The sequence below is a fragment of the Stylophora pistillata genome, chromosome 4, assembly GCF_964205215.1.
Source record: "Stylophora pistillata chromosome 4, jaStyPist1.2, whole genome shotgun sequence".
In the NCBI taxonomy this organism is placed as follows: Eukaryota; Metazoa; Cnidaria; class Anthozoa; order Scleractinia; family Pocilloporidae; genus Stylophora; species Stylophora pistillata.
In genome coordinates this window covers 18,068,098-18,085,729 of record NC_142522.1, presented here as the reverse complement: position 1 = coordinate 18,085,729, position 17,632 = coordinate 18,068,098, and the positions used below count along the sequence as shown (strand labels likewise).

Here is a 17,632-nt window from a genome sequence, read left to right as displayed (position 1 = left end):
GAAACAGTCGAAGGCGCGCTCTGATTGGCTACTCACTCCAAATGTCCTCATTTGCTATTCACCTCCGGGCAACTCGCACAGGTTTAGCGGCCGAAAACACTATAATCGTCGCAGGATCAAATGATTTGAAATAATATATTTGTGCTACATTATCTCACTGTTTTAGTATATACTAAAACAACTATTCCCTTCTGCGTCGGTGAATAGTTGTCAATTATCATTACATAAGATTTTTTTCCACGCTGTGAATCAGTGTTCCTGTCTTCTTAACCGAAACCTTTGTCCAATGACCTTAGCGACCCTTAGAAATGCGTGACTTTTACTCGTCACTTTTCCCCCACTGTCTCGATAATCGTTTCATTGATCTTTATGTAGATGGCTTTGAAAACGAATCAGAAGACTTGGCGCAAACTGCAGATGGTACATCAGGAGCAAAACCCCTGGAAAAGCTAGGAGTCACACACGAGTTCCTGAAATTAGTGTCACACGATTAATGCAGTTGAGAATGCTAGACTGTAAATAGGAAAGGTTTTACCAAAGCCGTTGTGTAAAATATTGTTGGAATTAACTTAGTAAATAAATAGAACTTTTCCCTGGTAATAATGTGGTGGCTCTTTTTTAATGATGAACACTAGGGCACTGCAAGGCGAAACGGAATTCAACGACAACTCCATCGCAGTTCATCAAGAAAGCTTGGACACTGTGGCATCGTTTGTGACGTAAGCTCTGTTACTCGGACGCTTTGCGAGTTTTTTGCGCTACAGTTGTTTACGTTTTAGACAAGGATGTTTCGATACTAAAGCACGTCAGTTGGACAATGCACGGCTAACTCGTTTCCAGCCACATTTTCAATCACCTTTTCAACAATTCGCCATGACATGGCACGCACACTAGTAACGAGAGCGGAGACACTCCATTTAGTTAATTTCATAAAGTGGCTGATGATGATAAGAGATTTGCGTAGTAAAAACAGGAGTTAGGCTTCTAGCTACTTCGCAATTTATTATAACCTTTAATACGCGGCCTTATCGTGTCAGATTTAAAGACGGTGCACACGCCTTGTTACAAGCAGCGGCGAAGAACCACTGAGACACCTTAAATGTAGGGTACAACCGCGGTAGATTTGAAAATATGCATGAGTTCGTCATTGGCTGTTGATCTTTTCGTTTTCGTAATCTTTTGTACAAATGAGGGTAGACTTCCGTCAATTAGTTGATGGTTTTGTTATGAGGTATTTGCCTCAGTTTCATAGACACTAAAAAATACCCCTTTTTAATGACTGAGGGTGGTATTGGTCATAGGCTAAGTATTGGTCAGTGTGACTGGGCTTTCTGGCGCTGGTGTCAAGCAAACCTGCGTCTCTCGTAACCGACGCGTCATGAGAGGGAACGGTGTTGGTCTTCTCCGGAGACTTCCACAGTAAATGGATGGTAGGCTATTGATTGTTTAAATGTTGTAATAAGCCATCAACATTGTTTCGATTTAAGGTGAGTAAAAGTATCATCTACGAATCGCTTTCAGATCTTAGGTTTGTGATGCGCTCTCAGTATAGCCTATTCCTCTAACTCTTTCATATACTGGTTAGCTATAACTACCAGTGCCGACCTCGTCGCCGTAGCCTGACGAAAATTAGCAGTACAGCAGGAGAAACGCCGCGATCAATACATGATTGATTAGCCTGACTACTCTTACATCTTAAGGCAAACGTTTAAAGGTTCATTCATTGTCCTTTTTCTAACTAGATCATCGATTTCGACAGTGATAATCACATAGTGATAATCTGTCCAAGGCCTTCGACAGTTTGCCACATGATTTAATTTTAGCCAAACTCGCTGCCTATGGTATATCATCTAAAAGTTGTGCATTTATAGGTAATTACTTAACTGATCGCTTACAGAGAGTAAAATTAGGCGATCAATTTTCAGATTGGAGTCCTCTTCTTGGAGGAATTCCTCAAGGGTCTGTATTAGGTCCCCTTCTTTTTAATATTTACCTAAATTATTTACTATTATCTAGTCTTCAGTCCAAAATAAGTTCATTTGCCGATGATACTCAGATCTTTGATATTAATAACGATGTTTCCCTATTACATGGACACCTACAAACTGATCTTGTCACTCCTCATTCCTGGTTTTGCTCTAATGGCCTTGTGATGAATCCGGATAAATGTACTACCATGTGGCTGGGTAAGAGCAACTATACACTACTATACACCGCCTCCCGGTTAGCTCAATGGATAGAGCGCTGGACTGTAGTGCGGGAGGTCGAGGGTTCGAGCCCCGGCCGGACCAACACTCAAGGTCTTAAAATAATTGAGAAGAATTTGCTACCTTTCTATAACATCATGAAACGGTTAGATATTCTAGTCTTCTCGGATAGGGACGAATAAATGGAGGTCCCGTCTCCTGCAGGGTTAGGGCAAGAGACGTTAATTTCCCACACACGAGATTACTGTGTGATGGATGTCCTCTTCTGGGGTGGGATGGGTGGGTTAGGACAGCAGGTCCACATCAGCTAGTACAGCTGCCAATTAATCAACCTGCTTAAACAAATAAATGAACTTCAACTTCAACAACTTCAACTTCAACAACCCTGTTTTTCCATTGGGAGTCAGGAGATCAGTTTTGTGGGGGGGGTGGTGGGGGTGTTAAGCTACTGGGTGTAACCATTGATCATGACTTAAAGTTTAATGAACATATAGGTAACATAGTACGGAAAGTTAGCAAGCAAATTAAAGTTTTACAAAGACATAAGAAATTAATTAACATCCATGCCAAGGTTACATTATATAATGCTTATCTTTTGCCTCATTTAAATTATTGTTCTATTGTATGGCATCATTGCGGAAAAGGTAATTCCAACAAATTGGAACAACTTAATGAACGTGCGTTGCGCTTTATTTACAATGATGATAAAAGCTCGTATAAGGAATTATTATTGCGTATTAAGCATCCTACTTTGTATAATAGAATAATTCATAATATTTTAACATTAGTATTTAAAGCTTTGCATGAATTGGTTCCAGAATATATTCTAGGTTATTTACTTTACGCAACTGCAAGATTAATCTGAGGGGGGATAATATTCTTATCACGGTACCCAGGGTTAATACCACTAGCTACGGCCTCCACTCATTGGCCTATCAGGGTAGTAAGCTATGGAACTCTCTTCCCAATAACATAAGACTGCTACACGAATGAAGTCAATTTAAATCCGAAATTTCTAAATTGAAATTCGACCTGTAGAATAAATTTTAATTAGTTTTTATCTTGTTTAAAAATCATATTTCAATATCCTATGCTTTATAATTATATTTTGTATTTTATATATAAATAGTATTTAAACGTAAAAAACCTTATCCTTGAATCGGAGAGTGCTCTACAATCATGGAGCTTTGTAAACAATCATTTAGGAAAATAAAAATTAAAACTTCGCACTAAAACTTCGCACTACAGATCTGTTTCGAAAGGGTTAAAAGTCCTCTCTCGTCAGGTGGATAAGACACTAGTTGACTAACGATCCTTTTTTGAGTAGGTGGTTTGAGCATAGATAGTATTTAGATAGTTAGCAATTAGATTAATTTTAAATATTTTAAATTTAGATAATTTAACTTGGAGATATTAGCATGTATTTGCTATCTTAAATTCAAGTATAAATAAAATTGTCATTCATAGAAATCATCCTTTTTTTGTCGTACCAGCGACTGTCAACTACAGACGGCTGCTTTATCAAATCGAGCGTAATGAGGAGAAAGTAATTCAACTCAATTGCTCAAAATTACCCACAGTTGCCTTAACTGTACTTCAGACCAACAGCTCAAGGTTCTAAAATGTTTTGGGAACATTCATGGACCTCGTGGGTTCCTTCACATACTCACTGAGGTGACAAGGACATAGTAAACGCTTTTGGCCTCAAATCCTTGACGCAGCACACATCTAGTTTAACCTATTATAGGGTCATTATCATGATTTGGTGCTAAGCACGAGAATAAATTTCTGAGTTCCTGTTTGTCTTATGGGTGTCGTACTAAGGAGTTTTTGTCACCATGCTTACTTTAGAAAATCGGGGGCCACAGAAATTAAACATTTAACTCACAAGTTGTACCTTCATTATGTGGGTTGTTTTATTAACAAATAAATACAGTACTGACTTTATACATACAGTTTAAGACTACAGTGTGGTAAATCGTTAATTACCGATTACACATTCGATAGGATCACCTTGTGTCCTAGTCTCCTTCGCAGCCGTCGTCTGGTCACGTCACACAACGCGCACTCTTTTGTAACTCTGGTGAGGGAAGGAGCGCGTTGTGCAACGAGACCAAACAACGGCTGCGAAGGACATAATACTTGTATCCATAACAGTGAAAAAAAATTCAGTACGATGACCCTTAGAGCAGTCTAGAGCATAAAACAAAATTCTTTGGCATATTTTTTTGACTTTCACACATGTGACACGTTTTTGTCACACTGGTTGGCCACACAACAGCATCTAAGGAGTTTTACTTCTCGTCTGCGAAACTTTCACAAACTACTGAGAACTTGATCAATGATCGTTTCCGTAAACAATGAAGATCACATTTGATTGCCATCATGGAGAGAAATAGACCAGCAATTGGACAATTTTATGACGGTAAATCCATTGTAGAGTGGTCCTGTCGGTGCCTCGAAACCCAGTCTTCACCTTGGAAGAGGATAGAGCAATCAATAGCTATCTTAAGGTGAAGTTTACTGTTTCAATTCTAAAACTCCCCTCTTCTGTGTACTCCAAGTTTTTAGGCTGAACCCACGGTCTTCTACAAATAAACTACTAGGTAACCTTTTTCTTTTATAACCAAAGAACACTACTTACAATACTTACACTAACTTCACTAAGGTTCTCTACATAAACCCTAGATTGCATTACAATACTTATACTTATGGTACAAAAAGAAAAAAAAAGAGAATTTAAGCACAATATGTTAACAATTTTAAAAGGGAAAAGGCTAGAAAATGAATGGGACAGACAAGAGTAATTGCTTGAAAGGAACTCAAAAGTACAGGATATAGCCATACTATGGAGCAATTACAGTTCAAGAAGTATTTTGTGCTACTTCTGTTGAAATTTATGCTGTGTATCAGTCACGATGGAAATTTGTTGTTCTAAATTATATTCCAGCTGTTGCGCATATACTCTGATAGATAGAAAGATGTTCTTAATCTTTCTCTCCTCTGAAAACCTAAACATTCATAGATATCCAAAACCCGTGAGGCTGATATCCCATGGATTGAAACGAAAACAGTATGAATTCTTCCTCAAAAGGCTTTCGTTACCGAACATTCCCAGAAAAGGATTAACGTTTCCTTGTCTGTTTTGCATAAATAACAAAGAGCAGTATCAGAAATTCCTATTTTAGTTAAAAAGCCATTCGTTGCTATGCGTTTGTGGAGAAATTTGAACAGGTAGTTCCTTATCTTATTACTGAGTGTACACTGCCTTGGTAAGAAATAAATCGACCTCCAATATTCAAATCCTCTCCCACTTCAAGGCCACAGTCCCCTTATCCATTTTTCTTGACTCTTGGGGGCTGGTAGAATTTTTCCTTATAAGAATTTTATACGCTAATTTTGTCGGCTCGGTTGCTGCAATAAGTCTTTGCACCGAAAACGCCTGATCTTACGCCTGATCTTACGCCTGATCATCGCGCTCCTTACGGCTGAGGTCACTCCATAAAATTCAAGGAAAGAGGCCGATAAGCAATATTTCTCTCTAAAATATCTATAAGTTATGACCATAAAATCATCGTTAATAAGATCTTTGATATTTTGTATACCAGCTTCGGCCCTGTGCTTGTACAAAAAAAAGGCCTATTAGCAATTCTGACAAATGAGTTGACGCCTGATTGGAGAGGAAAGAGTTCACCCAAATTTCGATAAGTTCTCGGAGGAAGTCATCTTTGATATCATGTCTGGTAGCGTCTTTTTTTTCCAGGTTCCCAAGAAAAACTAATTCCCCCCCCCCCCCCCCCCCCCATTTTGAAAGATAATAATCCCAGAAATTTTTCCATTGGGATTTGCAATCATGAGAAATATACTTAGCTATCCACGCAATCTTTAAAGCGTTGTTGAATGGCATGATATCCAACATTTTTTTACCACCACCTTCGTAGTCAACAATCATTTCAGACTGTTTGATTTTGTCTCTTTTCCATCCCAGAGAAATTTGAAAAGCAAATCATTTATTTCTTTGAACGATTTAAAACATGTACTTAGTGAGGACATAACATAGACTAATTGAGATGCAGCTAGCGTCTTTATAATTGTTATCGTCTCAGGAAGCGTTAATCTCCTGTTTTGCCAATTGTTAAGAACATCGTCAACTTTGTGAACCTTGTCTTCCTAGTTCATTTTAATTCCTTCATTTTGGTCTGTACAAAACCAAACACCTAAAAGCCTTGACTTTATCCTCCACCCATTTCAAGCTTTTTTCTGGGTACATAATTTGATTTGATCTTTTCTTTGATCCTAACCAAAAGAACTTCGGTTTTTTCACAGTTAACTTGAAGGCCAGACAGTTGACCGAAACTGTCTAACAAAGCAAAAGACTTCTCAAGCGACTCTTGTGAGCCATCTAATATCATCGTAGTGTCGTCCGCATACTGACTGAATTTACACTCGACAATTCCCACGGAGATTCTTTTTATCTCCTTGCCTCCGAATAGCTGTAGCTAGCACTTCGATACAGAGGATGAAAAGGTAAGGCGAGAGCGGGCAGCCCTGCCTTACACCTGCACCAAAGCCAAAGAAACTCCCGACCATCCGTTATTTATTATGCACTGAGCTTTGGATATCAGGGTAAAAGAAATCAATCCAAGTAATGAAAAAGGAACCGCGCGAAGGCCTTTTATATATATCAGGGTAAAATAAATTAATCCAAGTAATGAAAAAGGAACCGCACGAAGGCCCTTTTTTGTCGAATGCTCTCTCGAAATCGATGAAAAGGAGCAGGTAACCTGTAGTTCAAGTGATAGGCTCCATATCAAGCCACTTGTTCGAGTTCCCTCGATGCTTTCCGCTTGGCTTTCCACAGTATAATTCACTGATTTGTCCATAGAATATTGAGACTCATGACCAGTTGTCAAAATTCACGCCACTTTGTCTTACCTTGGCATTTACGACTGCAGTAAAATCTTGTGCCCTTTCCATTGCACCTATCAGAATATGTAAAATACACGATCGAGAACAATACGTTTCCCAAAGGAAAAAAAATAGTACAAACACCTTGTAAAATATGAATTCAGTGAGTGTTTTTTTGCGAATTGGCGATTTTTTTTTCGGTGTAAAGGGGATAAATTCTTGCAATTTTAGACGGGTGACATTTCTCCTGGGAATCATCTTCGTTCGCATTTTCACCCAAGCAAGAATAAGTTAACAGGGAAGGGAACTTTAATAATGTCTTAAAATTTCTTTCGTGTCGAGACATTTGGAGGTGACCACGAACGATACAAGTTCACAACTAATTTGCTATCTGATAATATCTATTAATTTTTTTTTTCACGGACGGTAGCAAATTTTACAAGATTTTTGTTTTCAGCCTAAAATTGTGAATCGTGAACCTCAGTCTGCAAGACTGAAAAAAAAAGTTCAGATAGAAAACGTAGCCTTACCTCTGACACTTCTTAAACGTTCCCGGGTATCTCTCGACTTGCCTACAGTTAGCGCATGCGTGTTTCTTCTTACTACAGCTGTCAGCATAGTCCTTCATAATCACCTCACGCAGCCGACTGCCTTCAATCACTTCTTCCTCTTTCTTCCTACACCTTTCTTCAAATTCCACGTTCGGGTGAGGCTTCCCGAGGTGAAACTGTTCTCTCAGCCTCCTGTAGGAGCCATCTTTGTCCCGTTTATACACTTCCATGTAGTCAATAGCAGAGGCTCCCCCCCTGTCCGTTAGCACTGACTGAATACCTCTTATGACCTTCGTCTCCCAGCTATCTTCCTCGTCGTCTTCATCATCATCGCTGTCTACTGCTCCTCCATTGCGACCGATAGTGGCTACTGCCACCATTGGACCTCCACTTGGTCTAACGACTTCAGTGGAGGAAGCTTTTGCGGTGTCCTCTTTGGTGTTTATGCTTTGTACTGACTCGGAGTTGCTGGCGGCCGAGCTGACTTTTTGCAGAGCTGCTAAAGGCACCTGTGACAAGGACGTGACACCAAGCTCGTCCAGTTTTCCAGCTTCAAGCCAACGCCTTAAATAGCGACAAACTGATCCACCAAACTTCACGTACAAAGGAAATACTACAGCAGCCTATAAAATTAAGTTCGCACGCTTATACTGGATTAATTACAATAGACATTTGAAAGACAAGGAAGAAAAATAATCCAAAATTGTTCCATGTACATATGTTCAGTCAGTATACATTTATAGGGAATCTTAAGATAAGAACCTTTAATCGGGACTCTTGTTCTGGTTCTCCAAAGAGCCTTCGGAACACATCTCTGAAAACAAATAAAGAATCAACATGTCACAATTTCACATCAAAGATAAACGACTGAAATTTCTGAGAGCTGTCATAGATTAAACAAAAACGTAACAAACTTAATCCCAGGCTTCTCTATCTTCACACAACATACCTTGTATCTTTGTTAACAAAGGGATCTCTGGCTGAGGACATAAAAGTCAAATGTTAAAATACATGGTTCATGTTGTGTCCGTACGCTAAGAAATCACTCCTGGATTAAAAAGGCCGACCGAAAGAAACTTTAATGTCACTCGAAATTAAAACCACAAAAAACTAATATTCAAAACAGGAACGCATGCTTCAAATACCTGTTATCTCCGATCTGGGAATTACGTAACTGTACTTACGTAACCCTGCTTCATTAACACCTAACAGTTCAGACTGCAGAGTTTGTAAAACATGCAACAATACACATGACAACGACAGCATTTCTCCTTACAATTTTATCAATAAAACATTAAGCAGACAAGAGATGAGAAAAAAGCAAAATGTCAATTAAGGAGTTTTTATTTGACCCAATACCAAATTCTCAGGACTTATCTTAAAAATTGTACGAAAGACAGTAACAAGAATTACTTAAGAGATCAGGACAGCGAAATGGTTAAGAGCTTGAAATACAAAGGAAATGATGGAGTTCTCCATGCACTGTTAAGAGCAAGTGACAAGTCGGCGACTAAATGCCCACACTGGTTCATTTATTACAATTCATGGTAAAGGGTAAAATTAAGAATAAATGGGAGTTACAAACCAAAATGTAATCACGTTGTTGATGTTACCAAAAAATAAACAAATCAGTAGAGGAAATCAAAGATTGCAAGATAATAATAGAGAGGGCAGAACTGTTATGGGTTCACAATTAAAGGTGTCTACAAATCAGTAGAGGAAATCAAAGATTGTAAGATAATAATAGAGAGGGCAGAACTGTTGTGGGTTCACAATTAAAGGTGTCTACAAATCAGTTGAGGAAATCAAAGATTGTAAGATAATAATAGAGAGGGCAGAACTGTTATGGGTTCACAATTAAAGTTGTCTACCTACCACATGAGGAAGTACCACCGATATTCTGAATCATGCCCCTGTTTTGAAGCAGGCAAACAGCATCAGTGACCAAACATTTAGCTTTACTTGCCTTACCTGTATGAACACAATAAAATGTCCTTTTAAACCTCAGAGAAAGGTTAAGAGCAAAAATGACATAAATTGTATCTTGCCAATGGGGCTCAAAAACAGCAGATGTAAATGAAAAAGAAGATGTTTCTTTCTATTTTTCCTGTGTTCTTTTGTAGTCTTCATTGTAATTTGTATCTTTAAAGTTTGTCTGTTTTTTTTTTTGGTCCACACCTTTTAAAACCATAATACTGCTGTAAGTTGATTATTTCACTGATACTCAAATTAAATAAAAAAAAAAACAACAGAACACAGCTTTGAAGGGTTGAGCACCAGTACATTTCACTGTCCACTCTAAAACACATGCCAGCTTTTCCAAATTCTTGTGGATCCATTTTCAGTATAGAAACATTAAATTGAAGGAGACAAAACTGTTCATTGCCACCTACTTTGTATCTTAGTCTGGTTGCTAATTTTATTTTTGAAAACCCTGGTCTTAAGTAAGTATGTACCGTCTGCTTTAGATTCTGAACATACTGCTCTAAATAGTAACACTGAATAGTACCATCAACAAAGCTTTTGGAAATGTTTTCCATGACATCATCTACAAAGCTATGTTCATTCTGTCAAGAAAGGATGAGATAACAATTAAAAATAAAAAACTATGCTTTCTGAGATAAGAAAGATACTTCAATGTAGAGAATTTCATTGTGTTATTTGGTCCTCTGCTTTAATATTGCACTATCAATGGAGGAGATTGCATTCACAACTAGGTAGTTTTGGTGTTGAGATAAATAAGTTCTTGTAAGACCTAACCAGCTCTTAAAGAAAGGAAGTTCTCCAATCATTTTATGCCTCTAACACCAGGTTAACTTGAAATTTCCCACAAGTTTCCATTGTCTTTCACTTCATTGATAATAGAGGTGACGTCAACAATGTTCAAAACTTAAGTGAAACGAGGCGCAGCTGACAGGATGAGGATTGCTGAGTTACAGTTAGAGTTACGGCAAATTTTACAAACCTCATAACAGTATTCAAGGATATATACTGTACCTTAAGAGGAAAGTCTTTCATGCAGCCATGATTTAATGAAAAATCCCTGAATGCCTTAACAAACTTCTGCTTTTGTTCTTGTGACTAAAATACCACAATAAAAATTTTTAGAGACAATTAAAACTGGCAGAGTCTTGTCAAAGCACAATCTGCCATACCTTGTTGCGACAAAATGACAATCTTTCCTGAATGGTATTTTAAAGCAATTCCAATTTTTACATGGTGTACCACAAAGTGAATTACAAATTTTGATGGCTAATACTTCCATCACACAGACAGCTAAAATGGTGTTCAAATCTCTTTTTTTGTTTTTGTTTTTTGTTTTAATATTTTCAGACACAAAATAATCATGCTCCAAGAGTAATATCACATCTCTCTTATATATGGCAGGCAGAATTACTACTTTTCATATGCATGTAATAATTCCTTTTGTGCCTTGTCTTTCAGTATACAGCCTACTTTCATGATAGAAATTGGTAATGCTAAAATAGCTTCTTTATCATACACAAATCAATAATAGCAGTGGGAAGGGGACTGAGGGACCTGGGCTCCCCTTTATTTTGGGTAAAAAAGTAAACGCAAAAGGAAGAAAAGCTGGCAGGTGTAAACACACACACACACACACACACACACACACACACAGACACAGCCCTCCTCTGGCTCAAGGTCTGGATCCACCATTGAGAAGTATAAGGTCTGCCAACTAGCAAAAGGTACTAGGTACTTTTATGTTCGCAAAATAAATTATGCATAATTTCAACAGAGTGCCCCATACTTTCAGCTAGTTTGAAATATTTTTGGTTTACCATGATATGTGTACCACAAAGACTAAGATCTTTGTGATATTACCAACAGAGCCTATAATGATTCCCTATGCACAATAGACAAAGGAAAAATAAGCTTGTTTACTTGCTTTGGACTAAATTACACTGTGTTCATATGTGAGCGGTTTGGAGAAGGATGGAAAGACTGACACAATTGCTGTTAGGAAGCACTATATCAAATCTAGGTAAATCAAACTGAAAAATGAACCCACTACACTAAAAGGACCAGGGAATAATGTGCCACCAAACTTGGTAGAAGTAGAAAAACGTGAATTCATACGATCGAACACCGTGTTGAAATTTAGTACGATGGTAGGATATCGGAGCAACTTCAGAATACCCGTCCACATCATTTACATATGTCGGGAGGCTTTGGAGAATGAGGTATAACACAATAGACGCTATTCTTAGTTAATGACATGTAAATGATGTGGCTGGGTATTCTGAATCGTTCTTTTCACTGTTCATTTCAATACCTGATCTTCCAGTAAACTCTTGAGTGCTCCCTTGTGCTTCTGGAAGAATTCGTAGTCTTGAGGTGTGATATCTGGATCAAAGAGTTCGAAATCCGAAGAATTGATCAAAACGTTCCTCATCTTCACTTGCACGCTGTTTTCGACTTACTTCCCCAGTACTATATGTCCTACATCATGTACGATGAAGTGAAATATCAACTCGCTACCAGTTCTCTCCTCTTTCACCCACTCGCCTTTCAGTTGCTCCTTGAATAAGAATTTTGTTTGCGGTGTTGCGGTAGGCCTTTATAGATTATGCCAGTAAAAGTAGCATATTAAGCTAGTAGCATTGCTTCTTTTTTGGCGAAATTATGCTAAAATTATGCCCCTTTTTTTAAAATATGCTCTTTGAAAAAATTGCAAAGAGGTCTAAAAAATACACTTTTTAATTAGAAGCTGTTGGTCTACAAGAAAGAAACGCAACAAATCCACAATGAAATTCAAATAAACATGTGGCTCATGTTAACATACACACTAGTACTAGACTATACTCTCGTGTAGCTTATCTGCGATTGGGCAAGTAATTAATGGCAGTCTCCATATAGACTCCCTGTTACCCAGTCTCCATATAGACTCCCTGTTACCCATTCTCCTCATACCCTGTGTACCCTGTGTACCCTGTGTACCCCGTGTACCCCGTGTACCCCGTGTACCCTGTGTACCCCGTGTACCCCTGTGTACCCCTGCATACCCTGTGTACCCTGTGTACCCTGTGTACCCCTGCGTACCCTGTGTACCCCTGCGTACCCTGTGTACCCCTGCGTACCCGGTGTACCCGGTGTACCCGGTGTACCCGGTGTACCCGGTGTACCCGGTGTACCCGGTGTACCCGGTGTACCCGGTGTACCCGAATTATGAATAACTTATTATGATTTTACTAGCCCAGGGCGGGAAATCCCATATAAAATGGACTGGAATGCTCGTCTGGAATTTTGGAATAAACTCCCAAAGGAGACAAATGTGGGCGTGTCGATACCGTTTTTGGACCCCTAAATGAGACCATTTCAATCTTTAATGACATGAATCGAGTAAATAAAGCCTGGAGCAATTGGCTCTTGAGTAATATGTTCCTGAGAGAAAAAGAATATTTTAAATATATTTTTCATCGCGTGCAACCCTAAAAGAGACCCTTACGGCTAAATGTAACTCAGTTTTTCCCAGAACACCCAAAGTGAGACCGTTATCTTGAAATTTACACCCCTAAGCGAGACAACGAGCATCCCAGTCCTTTTTATATAGGAGTCCCCCCGGGATTATTGGTCGGTCAGTTCAAATTGAACGTTGTGCACGGTTACGTCCAAAAAGCCAACAGAAATTCAACAAATGGTTCCCCAACCATTCCACTTCAATTAACTACGCTCTTGTTTTATGGCAGCTAGCTAATGGTTTGTGCGTATTGCAAAACTGATACCTATTTTTTTTTTCAGCTTCGTCGTTTCCAACCTATGTTCATCTTCTCCATCCCTGACCATCGTCGTATCTTTCTGGCTTATTTGTTCCCCTAAATGTTTGTCACCCCCTTTAAAGTAGAATTTTACTGTTTTCTTTTATTTTTAAGGTAAGTTTTTATGTAACAAAACCTACTTATAATGTTGTGACGTAACTCCCCTAACTGGCATTTTACAAGAGTTTTAATGTGAAAATTAAAAAATGTTCTTAATATTCCATGTCTAGAATTTCGTTTTGTCAAATTCATGTCCGTTAACATTTTATAACATTTTGAAGGAAGTAAATGGCCTCTAGTAACACCACTTACAGCAATAGGACATTGAAGCTTACAAACGTCGGGGAGAACATCTTTTTCTGAAAGCCAGCAATAGTTTTACTTGAAGTATCAAATATGTACATGGAGAAATGTTTTCTGCATGTATGCATATATATATATATAAATTTTCGTAAAAATTGCTGGATGTGTGTTATATTTAGTTCCAGGGTACACAGGGGTACACAGGGGTACGCAGGGTACGCAGGGTACGCAGGGTACGCAGGGTACGCAAAGTATTTGGAGACTGGGTCACAGGGAGTCTATATGGAGACTGGGTAACAGGGAGTCTATATGGAGACTGCCATGAATTACTTGCCTGCGATTGCGCCATTTTGTAATTCGTAGCCTTGCCTGATGAGAGGTACTGGGACCAACATGGCCTACAATGTGACGTCCGGTTCCGGTTCACCCCAGACCCGGGCTCAGACCGTTTCAGACGCCGCCCAGGGATTCACAGTGAACTACAAATGCTACTACTTGAACTAAAACTTAAAACATCGAATAACGTCACCAAGTGCTGGGGGTATCGAATGGTCCCATTCAATTTACAAGTGCTCGAAAAATTTGGCCTTTACTCGAATTGCTCGCAAAAATAACACAGGTGCTCGCTTGCTCGTGCTCGCACTATTTTTGCAACTGCTCGCATGCTCACATTCTCGTTAACATGTGCTCGATTGCTCGAAATTTCATTAATCCTGCTTTGTACTTATTTTTTATTCACATACAAACGATAAATCAGTTATGATATGGTTAAAACAAAAAGGTTGAAACATCCCCACCTCCGGCTTCAGTCTTTCTTCAACAGTTCAGCCTGTAACTGTTTTGGAGGCACTATATCGGAAAAACGCACGAAGCTCCATGACAAGCATTTCGCTTATTGATTTATACTTTATCATAGTTCATTGTCGCAGGCTTTCTGCTTGAGAGGGGTACAGTTTCGCAGTTCAAATATGTGATCGTTCATCTTTTCACTTGGTTTCTTAGGTTATCAACAAGTACCCAAACGATTTCATTTCTGTTAATACTGGTTTTGCTTTTTCCCTCGGTAGATTCGCTTTCATAGCCTACGTGTAGCCGTACCCACCCCCCAAGAAAAACGGGGAGGGAACGTCTACGAAAGCGCGGAAACACGAAATGTAAGAATTCTTCTTGGAAGGTACTCAAGAAGGTAGAAAGTAATCTAGAGAAATACTACTATTACCAGTACTATTTGACTTTCAGAGCTACTACTACAGCATGTCAGGTTTGTACGGCTGTAATTGGTTGGATTCTAGAAGCCTCCAAATAAATAAAGCTTCATTGCGTTGAATCTTTTTCAGTCGATCAGCGGGAAACCAGTTTGCCGATCATCCGACCGAAGCCAAAATGCTTGTTAAACCGAATGTCACGTTATTTACATTTCGTACGAACTATATAACCGAAAAAACATACCATCCATTTTAGCGCCGGGTTAGAAAGAGATGGAAATCTTTTTGGATCGCGGGCTTTGGATCTAGTGCATCTCCTTGAGAGCCAGTCTTAAAGTTCTCGAACGTCCACCCTGACTGACTCATGTGAAGCTAAGTGACGTAATTTGCATCAAGTAAGGCAAAGTTGGCTGTAAGATGCTGCGACTGGTTGAACCGCCCTAGAAGTGTCAGCCAGATTATTAGCTATTACTTGGCGCAAAACAACGTATCCTTTTAATAAAAGAGAGATTCCGGCTTGCGGAAAATTTACGAAGTACTCGAAGTGTTCGCTGCTCGCCATCTGTATATTTCTAAAGTGCTCGCTGCTCGTCATCTGTATTTTCTAAAGTGCTCGCTGCTCGCAAGAAAAATTTGACAACTGCTCGTGCTCGCAAAAATAACACACTGCTCGCATGCTCGCAAATGCTCTCAAAGACCATTCGATACCCCTAGTGCTTGGGAATAGAGATGAACAATGATCAAATTGTAGCATCAAAAATGATCCGATAATTATCAAAATATGCGAATTATGCTATCATTGCTACTTGGCAGAAATTATGCCAGTTTGCTCAAATCATGCCAAAAATTATGCTAGCATAATCTATAAAGGCCTATGTTTCAGTATTCTGAACCCGGCCCAATGTCCCCTTCAATATTGTTGGACTTTTCGTTGTGTCTTAAGAAAGACTTAAAGTCTGAAATTATCTGAATCTGACATGTATCCGATAGAAATTTTATAGTATCGTGCCGCAGATTGGCTGGGTCTACGTGAAGATTTTTTGCAATTTACAGGGGGACTGTTCATATCTTATGGAGACTGAGGATGATGTCTGGGATGCTTGGAAAACTTTATTTTTCCAAGCTGTCGAACGTAATATTCCATCAAAACATCTTAAAACCTCCGCGTGGTTAAACGTCGAACTAAGGAAATTAATTCACAAGAAGCGTAGATTATGGGAACGAGCTAAATCCTCTGGAACCCCGCTAGTTAATGATAAACCCCTCTATAACTATGATAAGGCTAAGTAACAGCGTGAAAGACCAATTAAACAAGGCGTACTGGAACTATGTCAACGACTTAACTGCTTCTTTAAAGACCAACCCTAAAAAATTCTGGTCTTTCATCAAAGCACACACAGGTAATCGTAGCGTGGCAAGCTGCATCGAGTATGAAGGATGGTAGGGAAAAAGAGCATATTCACCTCTTGACAAAGCCAACCTTTTCAGCAGTCTCTTCCAGTCTGTTTTCACCAAGTAATTTAGATATAACAACAAAGTTCAAATGGTGAATTGGCCACCGTAACGATTACAAAAGCTGACGTTTCGAGCGTTAGCCCTTCATCGGACGAACCCCTCCGAAACGTCAGCTTTTGTAATCGTTACGGTGGCCAATTTACCATTTCAACTTTGTTGATATATCCAAATTATTTCGTTACCCCCACCGACGCAGCCCCAAACAGTTTCTTTAGAAACTATCAGCCTTTATTCATTTGTTTTCACCAAGGACTCAGAAGCAAGCGATTTCCAGAATCCTGGTCAGCTGACCGATCATGTTATCGGTGACAAGAAGAAGTGGCGAAACTACTTCAGTCAATCGATGTCAATAAAGCATCTGACCCTGACAATATTCCCCCAAGAATACTCAAGGAATGCGCTATGGAATTGGCCCGACCACTGACAAACATTTTTACTTTCACGTTGTCTCGGGGGAATATTCCAACAGACTGGAAAGTTGCAAATATTGTGCCAATATTCAAATCTGGAAAAAATAATTTGGCTGATAACTACCGTCCAATTTCCCTGACTAACGTCGTTGCGAAAATATTCAGAGAGCGCTTGATTCACAAGCATATTATGAACTATCTGACTGACTTCCAACTGCTCAACGACAATCACCAGGATTTAGACTATCAAGATCTTGTGTTACTCAGCTACTTTAATTAGTACACGAGTAAACTTCCATCAGTTGACGCAGTGTTTTTGGACTTTGCCAAGGCTTTCGATAAAGCCTCCCATGTCCATCTCGGCTAAACTTCAGAATACCCGGCCATATCATTTCCATGTCATTGAATAAGAATAGCGTCTATTGTGTTGTGCCTCATCCTTCAAAGCTTCCCGGCATATGTAAATGATGTGGACGGGTATTCTGAAGTTTTCCATCTCCTCTACAAATTGGAATGCTATGGTATCAAAGACCAGATTTTAAATTGGTTAAGGGATTTTCTTACGCCAAGGAAACGGCGTGTAGTGATTGAGGGACAAGCATCTGATTAGTTAAGTGTTACATCCGGAGTGCCTCAGGGGAGTATACTTGGGCCTTTGCTGTTCCTTGTGTACATTAACGATCTTCCTTACTCAGTAACCTGCAACTCAAATCTGTTTGCTGACGATACAGTCCTTCATCGCCACATAAGAAA

At 39.2% G+C, this 17,632-nt stretch overlaps 2 protein-coding genes and 1 pseudogene across 2 annotated transcripts in view; 1 reads left to right on the top strand and 2 right to left on the bottom strand.

Moving 5' to 3' along the window:
* LOC111325524 (cilia- and flagella-associated protein 263) overlaps positions 1–603 on the top strand; it is a 7,380-nt gene extending 6,777 nt beyond the window's left edge. Inside the window, exon 12 of the mRNA XM_022929354.2 lies at positions 376–603. Within this exon, the coding sequence (XP_022785089.1) occupies positions 376–453 (78 nt within the window). The 3' untranslated portion in view covers positions 454–603. The remainder of the gene's footprint in view (positions 1–375) is intronic.
* A 384-nt stretch (positions 604–987) lies between these two features.
* Positions 988–4,110, bottom strand: LOC148732693 (uncharacterized; annotated as a pseudogene).
* LOC111325381 (uncharacterized) lies at positions 4,086–12,138 on the bottom strand. The gene is made up of 9 exons (XM_022929198.2): positions 11,964–12,138; positions 10,664–10,747; positions 10,176–10,233; positions 9,542–9,637; positions 8,616–8,646; positions 8,429–8,480; positions 7,646–8,289; positions 7,143–7,189; positions 4,086–4,683 (listed from the first exon to the last, which is right to left on the bottom strand). The coding sequence occupies exons 1-9, from the start codon at positions 12,081–12,083 to the stop codon at positions 4,625–4,627; spliced, it is 1,191 nt and encodes a 396-aa protein (XP_022784933.1). The 5' UTR covers positions 12,084–12,138; the 3' UTR covers positions 4,086–4,624.
* Between the last annotated feature and the right edge of the window lie 5,494 nt (positions 12,139–17,632).

What these genes read in the sequence shown, in the direction of transcription:
- LOC111325381 (XM_022929198.2), bottom strand. Translation starts at nt 12,083, where the DNA reads ATGAGGAACGTTTTGATCAATTCTTCGGATTTCGAACTCTTTGATCCA. An exon ending in TGAAAGACTTTCCTCTTAAG is followed by an intron (nt 10,234 to 10,663) that starts GTACAGTATATA and finishes CTTTCTTGACAG; the next exon opens with AATGAACATAGCTTTGTAGA. An exon ending in TTTGTTAACAAAGATACAAG is followed by an intron (nt 8,481 to 8,615) that starts GTATGTTGTGTG and finishes ATTTGTTTTCAG; the next exon opens with AGATGTGTTCCGAAGGCTCT.